The sequence below is a fragment of the Diabrotica virgifera genome, chromosome 8 (genome assembly GCF_917563875.1).
Source record: "Diabrotica virgifera virgifera chromosome 8, PGI_DIABVI_V3a".
NCBI lineage: Eukaryota > Metazoa > Arthropoda > Insecta > Coleoptera > Chrysomelidae > Diabrotica > Diabrotica virgifera.
The window spans coordinates 41,285,721-41,307,067 of record NC_065450.1 but is presented as its reverse complement, the minus strand read 5'-3'; the positions used below and the strand labels follow the sequence as shown (position 1 = coordinate 41,307,067).

The following is a 21,347-nucleotide window of genomic DNA, read 5'->3' as shown; positions in this document are numbered from 1 at the left end:
GACGATACCAGGAACACATACCTATAAATCTTTTAATTTCAGTAGAATTAGATGGCCTAGGATAATTAACCATAGCTAAGATTTTTTCAGGATCTGCTTTAAGGGAATTGTTACCAACTCATTCCAACTGTTAACTGTATTTCCAACACTTCTATACCAAATGGCAGCGTTTCCGTCAAATAAGTCAAAAGCTGATCTAAAAAGGACATCTTGAGAAATATTTCTGGACCTAGCAGAATCTCTTATTTTTTCTAAAAATGTGGGAAGGGCTTTACTCTCACCATTAAATTTGATATTTAAATCAGAAACTCTAACAGGAGTTGAAACTTGTATAATAGGGGCCGAAACTGAACTAATAGGGGCAACAGGGACTGAAGTTGTATCACTAGTCGATGGGATGGACATATTATCGGATGTCTCTTCCTTTTCCAAGACATCTCCTGTCAACATCAATAAATCCATTTTATAGTTTTCAATAACTTCTTTTACTTTTTCATCTACATTGTCAGGGAAATTTTCTAATCTGAAATCCAGATGAGTGGACCTTGTTTTGAAACGAGCAAAGTCAGCCTTTGTTGACTGTGCATCCATCGTTTTTGCAATATTTTGCAAATCTTTGAGTATTGCCTGAATTGCAGGTAACTCTTTATCTGGATCGACTACATTTTTAGTAAAATCGATTGCAGATGAGGTAGTCTCTTTACTTAACTGACCTCTCAATAACTTACGTTTTTCTTCAACGTTTTTATTTTGTACCTTAAAACCTCTTATGAACAGTTCATAAGATAACTCTTCTGTTTTCAGATCATTTACCTGGGTAGACTTCATTTTTAAAACTGGGGTGAAAGTAACACGCAAGGGAAAGACAGAAGGGAATAGTAGAAAATATGATTTTCAACAAAGGACCGTTTCTATTTATCAAACGAAAGCAAACGTCACCTGTCCAACGTAACCGGATCCCAAATCACCAGTCTTGTCACAGCTTCTGCTCTTGGCCTACAATCATTCAGTAAATAAAAGAGGGGTCAATGAACTATTTGTCAAAAATTCACACTCACATACTAACAGGGAACAACAGACTCAAAAAATTTAGACACAACAGGGATATTCAAACACAAACAATATTGAAACTTGCTTCTCGAATGAGCTTACACAGGAAACACCAACAATGGTTCTTGTTCCGATAATTAATGGAAGTGTTCCTAGACAACTAAGCACGCTTCCTCTATCACGAGTATTACACTTGTGATGTATTCTGGTACAAGAAGGGAAAAAAAAGTATTAATCGGACTGACTAACTCGTTTACTTCACGGGTAGGCTCGGACTAATTCACAGATAGGCTCCAAATAATTTACACGTAGGCTCCAACTAACCTTTGGTATCCTTATGACACTGACAAAGCTAGATTAGTTGAGAAAAAAAATAATGGGACTAAAAGCTCAAACGGAAACTACCAGACTATACACATATACTCAAACGACGAACAAAAAATATCACAAAATCAAGTTATTCTGTAAAAAATTGTCAATCAATTATGAATAAATGCACAAATACAACAATAATGTTATACTTTTTAAATAGTTTCAATATCAAAATGTTCAACACTACTTATATAGACTACCTGTCTATATTATACTCATCAATATTTAGAAAAAATTCAAATAATGCTTTCACCATGGGTACTGTATCAACATCTACCATAAATACATACATAAAAATAATGTTGATACACTACAATGAGTACATATTTATACCTATTAAAAAATTTATACCACTTCGTAACTTTAAAAGAAAATGTAGGGGCTCTTTCTAGGTTACCGACATAAATTTTAGCGTTTTGGGCTAAACTACGTTAGGATACTGATATGATAGTATTATTGATCTCAAATCTGGGGCAAAAAAATAATTTAGGTTGACAAACAGTTGGGACTAGCTAAAAAAAGTAAACTGTTTGGGAACAACTTAATGATAGGACTGGGGAAGAAATGAGACAGATTTGTAGCTTGATACGTTGGGTGCTATTTGTAGCTCGACACTTTGTAGCTGGACACTGAAAGAGGCAGAAAAATGAATCGGCCCCACATTCTAGGGCGACATTTGTAACAGTTTGCGTACAACTGGAGCCGGAAGGAGGCTAAAAATGAGTCGAGCCACACACGTTGGGCGCCATTTGTAGCGTTTTGCGTACAACTGGAGCCGGAAGGAGGCTAAAAATGAGTCGGCCTCACACGTTGGGTGCCAGTTGAAGCGTTTTAAGCCTAATACGTTGGAATACAAATGAGACCGAAAGGAGGCTAAAAGGACATGGTAGTGGGCACATGCTAATGGGGTCAGGGGGGCTAGAAATAACACGCCCCACGTTGTCGGGGCCACCTGCACCACAAACCGAGATCGGCTGCCCAAGGGACGGGCACTGCCTAACAGTTGTAGTACAAATGAGAACTAAAAGACTGAAACAGTTTCGGGGGCACTAGAAGACATGAAACAGTTTCTGGGGGCAAGACAAGAGGAATCTGGGCTAAACTACTGGGGAAGACTGGGGCGATATTTACTCAGGTCAAACTTCAGGGTGTACGTTACAAGTGTAACACCAAATGGGGTGGCTAAAGATATTGGGGACTAGTAGATAGGCTAACTACTAGTTGAACATGTCTACAAGCTAAACTTGTAACAGTGGGCATACAAAACATGACACGAGTCGAGCTTCCATGTTGTCGGAAACACCTGCACCACAAACCGAGATCGGCTGCCCAAGGGACGGGCACTGCCTAACAGTTGTAGTACAAATGAGACCGAAAGGAGGCTAAAAGGACATGGTAGTGGGAACATGCAAATGGGGTCTGAGGGAGGCAAAAAAGACATGCCCCACGTTGGGCGCCATTTGAAGCGTTTTACATGTCTGCTCTATGGGGACAAGGAAAGAACTAACTATAGAGATACTGAGGGGGTCAGAATGGGGCTAGTAGAAGGAACAGACACGCAAAACCTCATTGCAAGACGGCAGCTCATTTTTTGTGCGGTGGCAGGTCGTAGATTCGTTGGGAGGGGTAGGAGGATTTAAAGAAGACTAAACTACATAACCAAATAAGCAAAGGATACTTACACAGACTTGAGGACTTTCCTACTATTTAAACTAATTGGGACGCCGTTTGAAAAATCCTCAAATTCTCATATTGAGTACTTACTGGAAAACAACTGGGGGACATTCATCATAGATTCCTCGTTGGGGTCAAACTGGGCTACATTTATCTTTATTGGCTTCTATGTCATTATATTTTCTTCTGTTCTAAAACTCATTCACTTGGTATTAGATATCTGTTAATAATTTTCTTAAATAAAGAGGTTACAGAAATAAAGATGTGTACATTTCATAATGTTTATTTAAACCTTTTATACCTTTTAATTTTTATTGAGAATAGACACATTCTCAAACCAGAAATGAATAATAATAACAAAATACATGATTTTACAATTTTTAACCTTATTTTTAGCAGTGTACCAAAACAAAAATTTGACATGGCTGTCAAAAGTCACTGCCTTTAAATTTACTTTACATAATAATTTTTAGAGAATCCATGTTGAAAACAACATATTTAATTATGTAAAATCTTTACCAATAATATCCACTTGTGAATTATTTAAAATAAACATTACTCATACCTCGTTAAAACAAAATCCTTGTCACATGTCACGACATCACACTTGGAACTTCAAAATTTTCCATTCGAGATTGGGGGGAAGGCATTCAAATCATTACTAAACTGGATAAAATCGATACCAAATAATATCATCCGGGCATTTCTTACTGGAACATGAACAAATCCAAAACATCATAAAAATAGCAACAGCTACATAAAGGACAGGAACCAGGAAACCACGCACTTCTTTTTTACCAGCAAATCAAACTGCATAACAATAGAACTGTTTCACAATAATATATCCATTAAAATGCCGTGAAACTATTGTCATTATATTCCTTGACATTTACTGGGCAAACTGCCAGTCTTTCACTTCTTTTACCATAAAAATAAAACCATTTTGCCGGCAAAGTGCGACTTTCTACGAGTCTGTTGGTTGAGTTCTAACAAAAAGATGTTTACTGAAGTGATGTACTTTTAGAACTGGCTTTACATCGTCACGTCTCTCTCGCGTCCAAACGATGCATTTCTTCTCGATCGTTCGGCCAAAACTATTGACCAATCCTCAACTACAACTCAAGGATCTTTCAAAATGCAGACCAATAATAACATGGGATTTTTAGCGCTCAAAACTTAAAGGAAAAACACTGAACCTTTTAGAGGATTCATTCTCGAATAATGGATGTTTTCAATAACAATCTAGGTAGTTGGTTATTGCTACACAAATAAATAGGAAATTTCCTAACCTTTACAATGCGAACAGGAGCGGCTTAGGAAATTTTAAAGATATATAAACTCGCAAAATATATTAGAAAAATTAATATTTTTCTTGGGATAGGATTAAAATTAATGGATATTTTTTATAAAATATTGTAGTAGAAATCCATCTGCTACAATATATAGTCTGGGCTGATTATCGGAGAATAGGCCATTTTTGGGAAAAGTTATTTACCAGCAATTTTATTGCTGGAATCGAATTATAAGTTCCTATTTATTAATAATATAGGTATGCAAAGTCCTCAGATAGTGTGCTACTTTATTTATAAACAAAATGGCACCCGAAAATCGTGTTTTTTTTCAATTATTGCTCTATAACTCCTAAGATTTTAACTTTATAACAAAAACACCCAAATAAAAATTCACCGTGATTAAATTCTGCATAGAGACGTGTTTTTCCCGATCTGCTCCGACGAAAATTTTCCTCGGAAAATGCGGGTTTTCCCAACAAAATCTTTAACTTTCAAATAAAGTTTTAGATAAGTAATTATTTACCAATAATTAAATAATTTGGTGACTTAAAAGCCTTCTTGGTTTAGATTAGAGTTCCAGAAGCTGGTGAAAATTAAACGAATATTTTAGCAACAATTCAATTGTTAATTAATAATTTACAGTCGCAATAATAACCAAAATAATTATGATATACTGATCAAACTTTGAAATCTTATAAAGATGAGATGCCTATTTAACATTTTGTCGACAAAATATAAATTTTTTATTTTTTTGCATAATCTTTAAATGTTTAAAAAATAGTTATAAACAAATTAACGTTTCTCAGAAAGTTTTTATTATATTATAATTTTAAGAAATAGCTAAAATGCGCATTTTAAATATCTTGAAAATGAATGCCTTAAAACTTTTTTGCAACCATTTGCAAAAAAGTTATGAAACAGCAAAGTAAACATACGATTACTACGGTATTTATAATTTTTTTTAATTCTTTCAAAGCGTAGAAGTGAGTTTAAAATACAAGCTAATTATTTATAAAAAAATATCGATTATCAGTTTAATGGCTATATTTTAATTAAAGATTATAAATATGTTTTTTTGTAATTTACACGCGCGAAAGTAGAATAATACAGTACCGTAGCTACCCTCCCACATACACAACTCACGCGAGTTTAAACGTGTCAGTCGCTTCGAGTGAACATTTTATCTCCGGCTCTGTATCAAGTCTACTTTCGCGCTAAAAATTACAAAAAAAAGTATTTTTAATCTTTGATTAAAATATAACCATTGCACTAAATTTTGACATTCTTTGTGAGTAATTAGATTGTACCATAGACTCACTTTTAAGCTTTAAAACAATTAAAACAAATTATAAACAACGGAGTATTCGTATATTTATTTTGCTGTTTCATAACTTTTTTGCAAATGGTTGGAAAAATTTTTTAAAGCATTCATTTTCAAGACCTATGTAATACGCATTTTAAGTATTTTTTAAAATTAGAATATAATAAACAATTTCTGAAATGTTAATTTGTTTATAACAATTTTTTTAAACGTTTAAAGATTATGCAAAAAAATGAAAAATTTATATTTTGTCGACAAAATATTAAAATAGGCATCACACCTTTATATTCTTTCTAAGCTTGATCAATGTCTCATGATTATTTTGGTTGTTATTGCGACTGTAAATTGTTAATTTACAATTGAATTGTTGCTAAAATATTCGTTTTATTTTCACCGGCTTCTGAATTTATAATCTATAACAAGAAAGCTTTTATTTCACCAAGCTATATAATTATTGATAAATAATTACTGGCCCAAAAAATTTATTTGAAAATTCGATATTTTGTTGGGAAAACCCACATTTTCCGAGGAAAATTTTCGTCGGAGCAAATCGGGAAAAACATGTCTCTATGCAGAATTAAATTGGGGTGAATTTTTATTTGAGTGTTTTTTGTGTAAAGTTAAAATCTTCGGAGTTATAGAGCAATAATTGAAAAAAATACGATTTGTCGGCGCCATTTTGTTTATAAAAAAAGTAGCACACTATATGCGGACTTTGCATACCTATATTAATAATATATAGGATCTTATAATTCGATTCCAGCAATAAAATTGCTGGTAAATAACCTTTCTTTGTACTTTACTAATTAGACCAGCGTATTATAACTACTTTTTTTCAAAATTTAAAGATTATGCAAAAAAAAAGAAAAATTTATATTTTGTCGATAAAATATTAAATAAGCATCTCATCTTTATAATCTGTATAAGTTTGATCAATGTATCATGATTATTTTGGTTATTATTGCGATCGTAATTTGTTAATTAACAATTGAATTGTTGCTAAAATATTCGTTTAATTTTCACCGGCTTCTGGAATTACAATCTATACCAAGAAAGCTTTGATGTCACTAAGTTATTTAATTATTGATTAATACTTACCTAAAACTACCTAATATACTTACCTAAAACTTACCTAATTACTTACCTAAAACTTTATTTGAAAATTAGAGTTTTTGTTAGGAAAACCCGCATTTTCCGAGGAAAATTTTCGTCAAAGCAAATCGTGAAAAACATATCTCTATGCAGAATTTAATTGCGGTGAATTTTCATTAAGGTGTTTTTGTTGTAAAGTTAAAATCTTCGGCGTTATAGAGCAATAATTGAAAAAATACGATTTGTCGGCGCCATTTTGTTTATAAAAAAAGTAGCACACTATCTGCGGACTTTGCATACCTATATTATTAATATATAGTATCTTATAATTCGATTCCAGCAATAGAATTGCTGGTAAATAACTTTTCCATGAATTTTGCTAATTAGCCCAGAGTAATTCCGTATATATGTATTTGGATCATAGGAGTTTTCTATTGGTTCGTTGCAGCACGCGGTAATATTTTAACCAATAGGCGGCGAGGTTCCAAATGCATATAAGGAATGTTAAATATCGTACACCGAAAAATATAAGTTTTTTTAGAGTCTTTTAAAAGGAGATTGATTTTAAAATACTTGTTACTGTATTATTAAATAAAAATAAAACAATTATAGTATTTCGAATGTTATTTGGTGCGAAATTCATATACGGTATGCTAAATATTCGTAGAACAAAAAGACGATTTTTATTAAAGCCAGTTAAAATTAGACTGGTTTTTAATAGTATATTATGCAACGAGCATTTAATGATGGTCATTATGAAGCGAGTATAAAGGATACGAAACGAGTTTCGTATAGAGTACGAGCGTCATAATGATAATTAAATGCAAGTTGTATACACGATTTTTGTTCTATGATCATTCACAAAAAAAATATAATCAAATTTATTAATTTTGTAACGCAAACAAATTAAGTAGTTTGTCAGTGTGACAGTTTGTTTACATATTGAGAACTGTCAAAGCGTATGTATTTGACTCGCCATTGGTTACTGCGCGTGTGCCACCTTTATCGCGAATGTCATATCGCGATTCTATTAGTTAAACATCTGTATCTTAATGAAAATCTGTATCATAATAAAGTTCATTATGATACAGATAGTGACATCATAAATGATATATAGGGCTTTTCATCGATTGTCATTTGTTTCGAGCTTCTGTCATGTGTCACATAATATTAATATATGTACGACATACGTTATTGGTATATACAATATTACAAAACAAAAACGTATGACGTAGATATATTAATATTATGTGACACATGACAGAAGCTCGAAACAAATGACAATCGATGAAAAGCCCTATATATCAATTATGATGTCACTATCTGTATCATAATAAATTTTATTATGATACAGATTTTCATTAAGATACAGATTTTTAACTAATAGAATCGCGATATGACATTCGCGATAAAGGTGGCACACGCGCAGTAACCAATGGCGAGTCAAATACATACGCTTTGACAGTTCTCAATATGTAAACAAACTGTCACACTGACAAACTACTTAATTTGTTTGCGTTACAAAATTAATAAACTTGAATATATTTTTTTTTGTGAATGATCATAGAACAAAAATCGTGTATACAACTTGCATTTAATTATCATTATGACGCTCGTACTCTATACGAAACTCGTTTCGTATCCTTTATACTCGCTTCATAATGACCATCATTAAATGTTCGTTTCATAATATACTATTCAAAACCAGTCTCATTTTAACTGGCTTTAATAAAAATCGTCTTTTTGTTCTACGAATATTTAGCATACCCTATATGAATTTCGCACCAAATAACATTCGAAATACTATAATTGTTTTATTTTTATTTAATAATACAGTCACAAGTATTTTAAAATCAATCTCCTTTTAAAAGACTCTAAAAAACTTATATTTTTCAGTGTACGATATTTAACATTCCATATATGAATTTGGGACCGACTAACATTCCGTATATGCATTTGGAACCGCGCCGCCTATTGGTTAAAATATGACCGCGTGCTGAAATGAACCAATAGAAAATTCCTATGGTCCAAATACATATACGGAATGTTTAGATGCCGCTCGCGTGCGTTGCACACGTTTCACGCCTGATTACGGAGGCCCTGGGTATAATGTTAAACTTATGTTAGACCGTTGGGTAAGGTACATTTAGATACATTCCATATTCCTTGGGAACACAATATTTGATAACAATTTGCTTATACATACGTGTAAAATTATGAATACAACAATATTTTTTGTTGCAGATTGATGTCTGTTTTAAATTCTTCTTGGTTACTATATCCTGTAATACTTTGTATTGCAATAATATTCCTTGGATACAAATACTTCACGAGACAATTTGACTATTGGAAAAAACGAGGGGTGTATACCTCAACACCAGTTCCGTTTTTTGGCAGTCTTTACGATGTTGCTACGTTCAAATTAACCTCACATGAATTGTTTAAAAAATTTTACGATGAGACCGAAGAACCATATTTTGGGATGTTTCTTTTTGATAAGCCGATTTTGGTAGTTAAATCACCGAAGTTAATTAAAGATATATTGATAAAAGATTTCAACACGTTTGGTGACAGAAGTGTTGCACATGCTACTCACCATGATAATGGATCTCAATTTCTCTTTTTCCAAAAAAGACCATCATGGAAGTACACAAGGGGAAAGATGTCTCCAATATTTAGTTCTACAATGACAAAACAGTATTTTGCAGACATGGAATTAATAAATAAGAGATTTATTGAATATTTAGAGAATATTTCTGGTCCCGTGGATGCAAAATTCATAGCAGGTCACTTCAGCACAGAAATGGTAGCTCGATGTTTCTTCGCAACTGATCCACGTTGTTTTGAAACTAAAGTATCCGAGTTCAGACAACGTGTTCATCGTATATTTGAATTTGGTGTAAGAAACGGAGTGATACAGAGTTTCTATTTTTTTAAACCCAGTTTGGTAAAGTTCTTCAAACTGAACTTTGTTCAAAATTCAGCCATGAAGTATTTTGAAAAAGTTTTTTTGAAAGCCATGGAATATAGAAAGCAATATAACGGAAAACCTGCCAACATGGTTGATCTAGTGAATGATTTACAAAAGAAACACGATAGAGATTTTCCTGGTAAGTATTAACAAATAAATAATTACACTCACGGACAAGAATATTGCATATTTTGAAATTAAAGCGTGAAATAAATTTTTTTTTCTATAGATGCTATACAATGTGCAACTTCTCTCACTACTTACATACATTCAAAACGAACCATTTCTCAGGCAGTGAGAGAAGTCGGCCATTGCAGTAAGAAATATTTTTTTCTATGGATGCTATACAATATGCAACTTCTCTCACTACTTACATACATTCAAAACGAACAATTCCTCACGCAGTGAGAAAAGTCCTCCATTGCAGTGAGAAATATTTTTTTCACGGGTTCTCCTACGGTCTTCCATACTATGATCGCCTTTTCCATGGTAACATGCACAATAACAACACAATTAATATTGTTAAATAAATGTGTTAAAGCAAAACTTACCAGGAATTACCTTACAAAACTGTTCAAAAATAACTGTTAATGAGAATTTTAAAAAATAAGGTAGGTATATAAATTTTAAGAATATTAAATACCTACATGTACATATATGTATTTTATTTCAATTTATGCATATAATATTCCTAAAAGCACCTAAATTATTTAATTCTGAAGTTCGGACTCTTGACAAAACCGCATCCATAGAAAAAGTACAGTTTACAACACATGAGAAAATTACATATTTCTCCCTCGCTTGATTTGCGGCCCTCGCCTCGTGCCTCGGCTCGTGCCAACAAACTTCTGCGCTCGTGAGAAATATGTCTTTTTCTCAATTGTTGTACAATATAATATTTCTCACGGGTTCTCCTACGGTTTTACATACATAGGATCGCCGTTTCCATGGTAACATGCACAATACAAACACAATTAATATTGTCAAACAAAATGTGTTGAAGCAAAACTTACCAGGAATTACCTTTCAAAGCTGTTCAAAAATAACTGCTATAGTCGAACCTGCTTATTAGAGTACCGGTTATAGGAATATCCCGGTTTAAGGAATAGAAATTTGATGTCCCGAAACGTTTCTATTTACTCCTTAATAAATTTATCCGCTTGTAGGAATTCGTTTTAATTAATTAATATCGCTTAATCCAATATTATTCAAGTGGACGAACAACTTTTTATTCATATTTTCCAAAAAAATTAAAATTTTGTCTGGGATATTATATTTTTCAGATAATAAATACTTGATTACGCACCAGTTGGACCCTTTTACGAAATACAACAGGCCATAAAATACCTACTTTTACTGGTCTCACAAAACTTGTAAAAATTTCTATTGCGACCTACCTCGTTGCAGTTATAAATTTTATTGGTTAATGGTTTATTGACTTCGACAATACAATGGCAGACAAGAATAGAAATGTTCTATTTTATTGATAACCGCCCTAAACCCGACATAAGTTTGAATATTTTAACAACCCGTTTTTTGCCTGCCAATGTGCCAATTCATCAAAACACAGAATTCGACAAAATAAAGGACGAATATTTTTAAGAGTTGTTTCTTTTGACGATAATTTATCGGTTTTCGAAGATACTGAAGATTTAGAATAAAACAATGAAACCGCCCAACTCAATATTAAAGCGAAAGATGAGGCAAAAGATGAAGATTTTTTCGATTTTGTGGATATTCCATCCAATTAGTTCTAACCGTTTGTAATGTTATAAGAAGATTTCTGGAGGGCCAATTCAATGTAATTTTTTCTAATTTGTATAACTTAAAGATTTTTCAAAAAAAATGAGAAGTAATTTTGGCGTATGCATTTTAAATAAGATAATATATACATGTTTACATATTGCACACATTTCATGCTTAGTAATGGATTTATGCACAGAAAATGTAATTTGGTTTTTTAATAAAATAAGTTACACTGCTGTATCATTGACATAAAAAGACCTAAAACCATATAAATATAACGTAAATGTAGGTAGACACATAGTATGTACTATTATTCTGTAGGTCTATTCAGTAGGTACACTTATTTCTACCAGCCATCAATGATCGGATATTAGAATATCCCGGTTATAGGAATATTTTTGATTGGCACGAAGGCTATTCCAATAAGCGGGTTCGACTGTAATTAAAATTTTAAATAAATAACGTATACAAATTTTAAGAATATTAAATACCTACATGTATTGTATTTTATTTCAATTTATGCATATAATATACCTAAAAGCACCTAAATTATTTAACTTTGAAGTTTGAACTCTTGGCAAAACCGCGTCGATTGAAAAAGTACAGTGTACAACACATGAGAAAATGACATATTTCTCCCTCGCTTGATTTGCCAATAAACTTCTGCGCTCGTGAGGAATATGTCTTTTTTCTCGGTTGTATTACATTATACAATATTCGGTTGTATTATACAATATATTATTGTTCTGCCTCCAGTGTCATAGACAAAGGATTTCTGTTCCGAATGCGATGTTTTATTGTATCACATAAATGGTATAATCGGATTTAAATTTAATATGGGCTGTATGATGGCCAATGTAATTTTTAAATTCAATCTTATCAAGGTAAGTTTTCACTATTCTACCGATAGTGCAGTCAGTGAGAGTATTTGGCTCCGAATTACATCCTACTATATGGATTTTAATGAAATTTTGGGAATAGCCTTTACTCAGCTCTTAATTCAAAGTCTACCTAAAGGCGATTTGCGCTTTTATCTTGGGGGTGTGTGCCACCCCTTCTAGGGGATGGAAAATTTTTTGGTCAAAATATCCATGGAAGTTGCTAGAGAATCTAATTCTAAGCCAAAAATTATTGTAGTAATTTTTTTTAAGTTATTGCTGGTTATTGAGTTATTCCTGGTTGAAAATTTGCCATTTTCATTGAAAATGTCACCTTTTCGGACGGATTTTTTGCGAATACATCGGTGTGTTCAACTTAAAATAACAGAGAAATGGTCGATGTTAAGGGTATAATGCCACCAATACCTTTTGTAGTGGTTAAAAAGACCTTTAAAATTAACATTGTTAAATATCGATTACATTCAAACTTAGCGAGATATGGTGCAAAAAAACTGATGACAAATGTATTTTAAGGAAAAATGAGAAGTATATTTTAACCCCTTACCCACCAGCAATTAAATGTATTGTTTTCCTTCTACAATACTTTTTGTTATAGTGTTTTTTTATATTTTAAAAAGGTTATACGGGTTTAAAATGAGTGGTTTTTGAAAAAAAAAAGATCAGATTATAGAGCGCATTTTTGAATTTGCTCAAAATCTTCCGTTCTCTCCATGTAACCCGAAAATAATAAGAGATGCGAAAAAAAGATACAGTACAAAAATGTAGTGTAGTTTTGTCAGATAACAATTTTATTTTTTCTTTCATCACTGAAAACAGAAGATTTTTAAGAAAATTTAAAAATGCGCTTCATAATGTGATCTTATTTTTTCAAAAACTATGCATTCTATACCCGCTAAACTTTTTGAACATAGAAATAACACTATAATAAAAGGTATTGTAGAAGTAAAACTATTAGGGGAGTGTAATTAGAACGAAAATAGGCAATGTTTCGGAAAAATTCAAACAAGCTTATATTTTTCTAAAACTCTTTTTGTTAGTTTATATACATCTTAAAGTAAAAAGTTCTACTCGCAGATTTGGCCGCTAATTGTTTATTAATTGTTTAAACAATAACAATTGTTTTGTATAAATAATTTTAAAAATATCGTTGAATTCATCATTTTATTTTGATCAAATATGTTTCTATTTTGTTTTTGATTATGCTGAATCCGAATATGGCATTACAATTTAAAAATTCTTATACAGAAGCTCTTATACAGTACGTCTGCGTAACTAGGAACCACATGCAAAACTTTTTTATTATCAATTCTACGAAAAGATTTTATTATCAACTCCATAAAATGCTCTGGATGGTTAAAAATTTAAAACTCAACCGTCATATATCAAATTTTATCAATTTTATACGAGTCAAAAATATAAATTTCGTTAAAAAGTAAAATACCTACCTTCATATTTCAGAATATCAAAAAATGCTATTATGAAAAGTTGTTCGAAATTAAAACTATGTTTTAATATACAATTACATCATTCTAATCGAAAAAATTTTTTTCAATTTTTTCTCAAATTACGGATATGTATTTTATTTATAGTACCCATCATCATTTTATTACAATTATGATAACTATTTTATTATAAATTTTACGAAAAAAAGTTATTCTTCATAAAATGCTCTACCTGGTCTAAAATCTAAGACACAACTAACAGATATCAAACTTGCAATTTTATACGAGGAATGTAAAAAATATGAATTTTTCTTAAGAGTTAAGTGCCTTTATTATTCACAATATTTTAATTAGACGGATATAATTGAACAATGAAACATATTTTTTAATTACAAACAACTTTTCTTAATAACAATTTCCGATATTGTGAAATATAAAGGTACTTTACTCTTGAGTGAAATTCATATTTTTTGACATACCTCGTATAAAATTAATAAAATTTGACATTTGATGGTTGCTTATTAGATTATATAGGATGCAGAGTATTTTATTAAGAATAACTTTTTTTCGTAAAACTGATAATAAAAAAGTTATCAATAAGTTTCAAGTTACGCAGACATAGGTAGGTGGGGGCAAAAGTACGCACGGGGCAAAGGTACGCACTTACATTTTTCAGTAACTTCTTATATGTTGGCGACAACATCTTGTGGCATATGTTTGTACTACTCAGTAACATTGGATGAGAAACTTTGGCGCAATCAGGGCGAACACAACAACAAAAGTGAGATAAAAATTATTTTTGTACCATTTGATCTAATTGTTCTTAAAAATTGATTGATTCTAATTCTTAATCTTTCAAACTCAGATTATTATTGGTTAGGCATGTTGAAAGTTTATTGTTAGAAGTCTTCTTCTACATGACAGTTTGAAGTTCATATGTGCATAGTTTCATATTGAGGTTAGATATATTATTGGTTGCCGGATGGGGCAAAAGTACTCACACAAATGGGGCAAAGGTACGCACTGCGAACGTTGAAATGTGGCAAACGTTCGCAGTGCGTACCTTTGCCCCCAGTGAGGTAGTCTTGGCAAATACATGTTTCAAGTCAATCTTCAAAGTGAATATCAAATTGAGCTTAATATCCTATCAGCTAATTTTGTCTCAATTGCAAAATGTCTCAAATCCGCAAAAGTACGCACATGCGTACTTTTGCCCCATTGGGTGGGGCAAAGGTACGCATTTACATTTTTTTTCTCAAAAAGTTATCAACACTACAAAAATAATATTGAAGAATTTCCATTTGCCTAATATGATTACAAAATGTATCAATTTCATTTTCATCTATACCCTGTGCCAATTCAAGCATTAGGAGATTCACTAGAGATGAAAATTTAGAAAATGCGCACCTTTGCCCCCACCTACCTGTATAAGAGCTAAATTTTTTTTGTTGAACATTTATTATTGTTGAAGCTTATTATTAAATGTATTTTGGGTAAGTTTTATAGAAAAAAGTTTTGATCACTTTGTATAAACATTTTTTAACCGGTAATTTTCGGTTTTTGTATGACATTTTTGTTATCTTTCTTAATTTTCTCAAAAAGAAATATTTTATTTCACCTCTAAAGTAAAATAATTCAGTGCATTTTAAATATTAGATCCTAAGCTTTAAAAGTTCACCTGTAAAACTGTAATAAATCTGTTCAAACTTGAGTAATACCGTCTTAAAATGGTGGTAATTCTGTAAAACTACGAAGTTTTCAAAAATTACATTTTTTGAGACGTCGTCGTACCATTTGAATTAAATTTTTGAGATTTTTTTTTAGAAAAACATCGTTTAGTAAGATATCTGAAAGGTAAGCTGTGCAATATTTAGAGTTTTATAAAAAAAATTGTATTATTTACACATTTTTAAATCATTTTTAAACCAAATTCATGTAAGTCTCATTTTCCGCCCACACCATACTTATGCCCATACATTTTATTTCTTTCTATTATAACCATAAGATAGCTAAATTATTCTTCTTTCATGATCAATTTATAAAATTTCATTTGATTGATTAGTTAAAGAATTACATTAAAATAACTCAACTGTGCACTTCGCCGTACGCTAGTTTACAGTGCGCCAATGTTTGTTAGAAGAGTGACTTTAGAGTTATAAATAAAAAATTATAGAAGATACAGATTTAATTTTAGAAAATTCTTTATGTAAGGTTTTTTTTGTAAAATTTTCTGAATTTTTCAACGGTCAAGTCAGTTTTTTTCTACAATTTATATTTTCTGAGTTATTTCAATAACATCTAATTTCGCAGTTCATTTGTTTAATAAAAAATAAAGCACCCACTTTTCGAGTAGAACTTTTTGATATGTTCTTTATTAAACATTTCTTAATGAAATTACAAAAAGTTCTATTTTGTTTGATTTTTCCGAAGTGAAAATCTATATGCACTCCCCTATATGATTTAATTCTGGTGGGCGAAGAGTTAAATATACGTCGCATTTTATCTTAAAATAAATTAGTCATCAATTTGTTTTGCATCATATCTCGCTTAGTTTAAATGTAATTGAAATTTAACAGTACTCCTTTTAAAGGTCTTTTCGACCACTACAAAAGGTATTCGTGGCATTATACCCCTAAAATCGACCATTTCCGGTCTCTCCTTTCCAAGAAATACCACTCCATAATACTATGCCGCCACCACCAAAATCAACACTATGTATGAGGTTACATCTGGCATATCGTTCATCATATGGAAGCAAGATTTACAAAACTTCGTCCAGAGAGGAGTTGGTGAACAGTATGTCAGCTGTAACCTCATACAGAGCGTTAGTTTTGGTGGTGGCGACATAGTGCTACAAAGTGGCACTGCTTTGAAAGGACATACTGAACATGTGGAGATGATTAGGCGAATGCCAACTGATATGTACAGGGTTATTCACTTTATTTTGACCCCCCTATAAACTGCTTTATTTACAGAATTAGAAAAAAATGTAAAATACAAAACTTATTCCATTTTTAAATTATGATTTTTTGACATATATATCGTACTAGTGACGTCATCCATTTGAGCTTGATGACGTAATCGACTATTTTTTTAAATAGGAATAGGGGTCGAGTGCTAGCTCATTTGAAAGGTTATTCAATTCCCTATTCAGTAATATAAACATTAACATGATTAATTATACAGGATGTCCAAAATTTTTTTTAATTAAATTAATTGACACAAATAGAAGAATGTATGTAATTTATTTAATTCAAAATACATTCTACTGCTCTCAGAAAACAGAAATAAATGTTTATTGAACAAATAAACATTACTTTTCACTTAAATTCAATGTTAAAGCTGCCACCCATCTGCCTCTTGGCAGTTTGAACCATGAATTTAAGCCAAAATCAATGTTTCTTTGTGCAATAAACTTTTATTTCTGTTTTTTAACAGCAGTAAAATGTATTTTAAATTAAATATATTACATACATTCTTCTTTTTGTGTCAATTAAGTTAATTAAAATTTTTTTTTGGACACCCTGTATAATGAATCATGTTAATGTTTATACTACTGAATAGGGAATTAAATAACCTTTCAAATGAGCTAGCACTCGACCCCTATTCCCATTTAAAAAATAGTCGATTACGTCATCACGCCAAAATGGATGACGTCACTAGTACGATATACATGTCAAAAAGTAATAATTTAAAAATCGAATTACTTTTGTACTTGACATTTTTTTCTAATTCTGTAAATAAAGCAGTTTACAGGGGGGTCAAAATATAGTGAATAACCCTGTACATTGAAAACATTTTAGAAAATCATGTTTTGCCATTTGAAAGCACAAAAAAATCATTCCACATGCATATGTGATATTTTGTCCGGGATAGAGCGGGTTGTATCGTCGCCCCGTTAGCGAAATTATTCCGATTCGATTTTTTTGCACAAACTTATTCAAAAAGAGGTCCTTATAACAAATCCACAGGGTGCCAGGCAATGCCGTGGTCGAAAAATTGTTTAAACAATTTTTTTAAACAAACTCACAAAAATAATTTTTTATTTCGAATCATTTTTTTTAGATCACTTGAGTCATTCTGAACAAAAAACGTCTCTTTTCATTTTTCTCTAAAATTTATTGTTGTCGTGTTATACGCGATTTAAAATTTGAAAAATGCGAAAATGGCAATTTTCAAGGCTTAATAATGGTAGGGGAGCCCAAGCGGGGATTTTTGCAGTTACTCAAGCGCGTCAGATTATCATATGGGGAGAAAACTGGTACCCTGCAGATGTACCTCTACCATATCTTGGCTCTTAACACATGGGGGTTCGTTAAGGGGGGCCCGAAAAAAAAATCTATCCTTAAAAAAAGTCGAAATTGTCAGATTAAGATAAGATAAGTTAAGTACATGCAAAAGAGTGTATTTTTCAAAAATCTGACGATTTGAGCAGGGCGTAAGGAAATGGGTGAGTCCCAAAATTTCACAAAAAAGCGAATATTTCGCGAAATGAATGACAGATCGAAAAACTAAAAAATATGTGCTCAATATTTTTTAAAAATCTATCGAATGATACCAAACACGACTTCCCACGGAGGGGGGTGGGGGTAAATTTAAAATTTTAAATACGAATCCCACGATATTTCGCGAAATGAATATTAGATCGAAAAACTGTAAAATACACTTAATCAATATTTTTCAAAAATCTATCGAATGGCATCAAATACGACCCCCACGGAGGTGGAGTGGGGGGTTACTTTAAAATCTTAAATAGGAGCCCCCCATTTTATTTCAGATTTGGATTTCTTACGTAAAAATAAGCAACTTTTATTCGAAACATTTTTTTCTAATTATAGATAGATGGAGTTATAATCGGGAAAAAGGATTGTTGGAAATGGAAAATTAAATTAAAAAATGGCAAGCGCCCACTAAAATGGAAAACTTTTCTTAACTTTTTTTGGTTTTATGACCTACTCTTCACAACTTAATAGGTCCCCATAACGCTCGAGTGACTGCACATTTAGCATACTGTGCTCCCCTACTATAACTTGATTAAAAATTATTATTATAAAAGTCAAAAAGTGACCAAATGAAAGTTTTAAACCCCTCCTTCAAGATCATGAAGAAATTTTTGTCATTATTTTATAACAAAGCTGTTATTTTTAATTATTAACAATTACCGCTATAGTCCAGGCTTTATCGTTGCCCCCGTTAGCGAAATTATTTCGATTAGTTTTTTTTACACAAATTTACTCAAAAAGAGGTCCTTATAAGAAATTCACAGGGTGCCAGGCGGTACCTTGGTCGAAAAGTTGTTTAAACAATTTTTTTAAACAAATTCACAAAAATAATTTTTTCACTTCGAACAAATTTTTTTTAGATAACTTGGGTCATTCTTAGCAAAAAAGATCTCTTGTGATTTTTCTCTATAAAATTGATTGTTGTCGACTTATACGCGATTAAAATTTGAAAATTGCGAAAACAGCCATTTTCAAGGCTTAATAATTAAGCGTATCGCCTATGCCTCGACAACAATCAGTTTAAAAAAAATCACAAGAACTTTTTTGCTCATAATGACCCAAATTATCTAAAAAAAATTGTTCGAAGTGAAAAAATTATTTTTGTGAATTTGTTAAAAACAAATGTTTAAACAATTTTTCGACCACGGCACCGCCTGGCACCCTATGGATGTTATGAGGACCTCTTTTTGAGTAAATTTGTGTAAAAAAATCTAATCGAAATAATTTCGCTAACGGAGGCTACGATACAGCTTGGACTATAGCGCTAATTGTTAATAATTAAAAATAACAGCTTTGTAATAAAATAATGACAAAAGTTTCTTCAGGATCTTGAAGGAGGGGTTTAAGTTTTGATTTAAGCACGTTCTGACTTTCATAATATAAATTTTAATCGAGTTATTACGCCTTTACTTCAGAGAAATAGGGGGAAAATATCCTGTTGGTGACACAACCCCCTCCAGGCCGAAACCAAATTTTTTGAGTAGTATGGACATCTATATTAATAACCTATATCGACGGGTTTTTGACAAAACATCGTAAGCACCAATTTTCCGAAAATGGGATTTTTATCTTAAATAGTTCCTTACGATAGTATACAGCTAATTAAAAATTATTTTTTTCCTAATAACATCCGAATTGTCTAAAATTGAATTTAATGTTTATCGTAACCACCGCATTTCAAACTCATTTTGTGCCTATGGTATCGTAAACGCCAAGGTAGTACCGACAGTTGATGGTAAACGCCATCAATCTTGTCGTTTACGTTTGGATATTTTGCCGCTTACGATAAGATTCAATGACCAAAATGACCGTTAGGATTACTCAGTGTTATCTTAAATGTGTTAGAATTCAGTGGAAATTTTATTTCGCTCCAACAATTTAAAACGAAAATAGTGGTAGTTTTTATAAATCCTTTTATTCAATAGATGCGGTAAGTTTTTAATACTTGTTTTTATGGTTTATTGTCTTTTTCATAGAATTTGAAGTCTAATTTACTAATTTGGTAATGACGTAACCTATGGTTTTTATTTTTGTTCTTGTGCACATATCATAAATATTATATTTGCAACAAAAATATATCAACTTAGTAGTAAATATATCAACGTAGTAAGTTCACTCAGTGGCGTGCTGGCCATATAAATGAATCGGTGCAATCACCGAGAGGCTGCGGCCTCTTGAGGCCGGTCAAATAGGTTTTCACAAACATTTTTAGATGTAACAAAAAAATATTTTTTTAATTTCTAATCGGATGGAAATTTTGGCTAATAATATTAATAAAACATTTAAAAAAATCAATTTTTTTAAATTGTGAAATACAGTTTAAGTAAATGAGTAAGACTGTATAGTCTATATATATAAATAGATTGCTACAGATAATATTATTTATTTTCATACATACAAGTATATTTATGGTTTTCCAATTTCCTTCAAACATGTATGTACTCTGCAGAATTAAAAAATTGAAAAACGTCTTGCTCATTTTTGACCGAATTATTGAAAGTATCTAAAAACGACTTGATCAAGACAAATCAAATCGTTTTATGATGATATAAGCACTCTACATCCTCTACTATCCAATTTTTATACAATAAAAAAATGGTATACCTTTGATGGCATTTAAATCATTTACTGAAAAATTAAGAGTTTTATCCTACCATATTTATATTATCTGCGACTGCAATTAGAGAACTCATGGATTTTGCTGATAAATGATATCGTGAAAACCTCACCTCCATGTGGTACTAAAAAATGTAAAGCTTGTATAGGGTGAGGCAGATAACTGGCCTATTAGAAATATCTCGAGAAATAAAGGTAACAGAATTATGAAAATTGGAATGAAGGGGTCTTGAGGAATGATCTATTAAATGAAAATATTTTCATCTCTTTGCAACTTCCGGTTATACCGGAAGTTGCTTATAACTTGGTTTTTTTAAATGGGACACCCTGTATATTTTTACATTTTTGAATTCTCCTCAATATCTTCTTT

The 21,347-nt window shown here is 31.5% G+C and overlaps 1 protein-coding gene across 1 annotated transcript in view; it reads left to right on the top strand.

Annotated features, from left to right (window-relative positions):
• LOC126890142 (uncharacterized) overlaps positions 1–21,347 on the top strand; it is a 218,037-nt gene that overhangs the window by 23,784 nt on the left and 172,906 nt on the right. The window contains exon 2 of the mRNA XM_050658992.1: positions 9,046–9,911. Coding sequence (XP_050514949.1) covers positions 9,050–9,911 — 862 coding nt within the window. The 5' untranslated portion in view covers positions 9,046–9,049. The remainder of the gene's footprint in view (positions 1–9,045; positions 9,912–21,347) is intronic.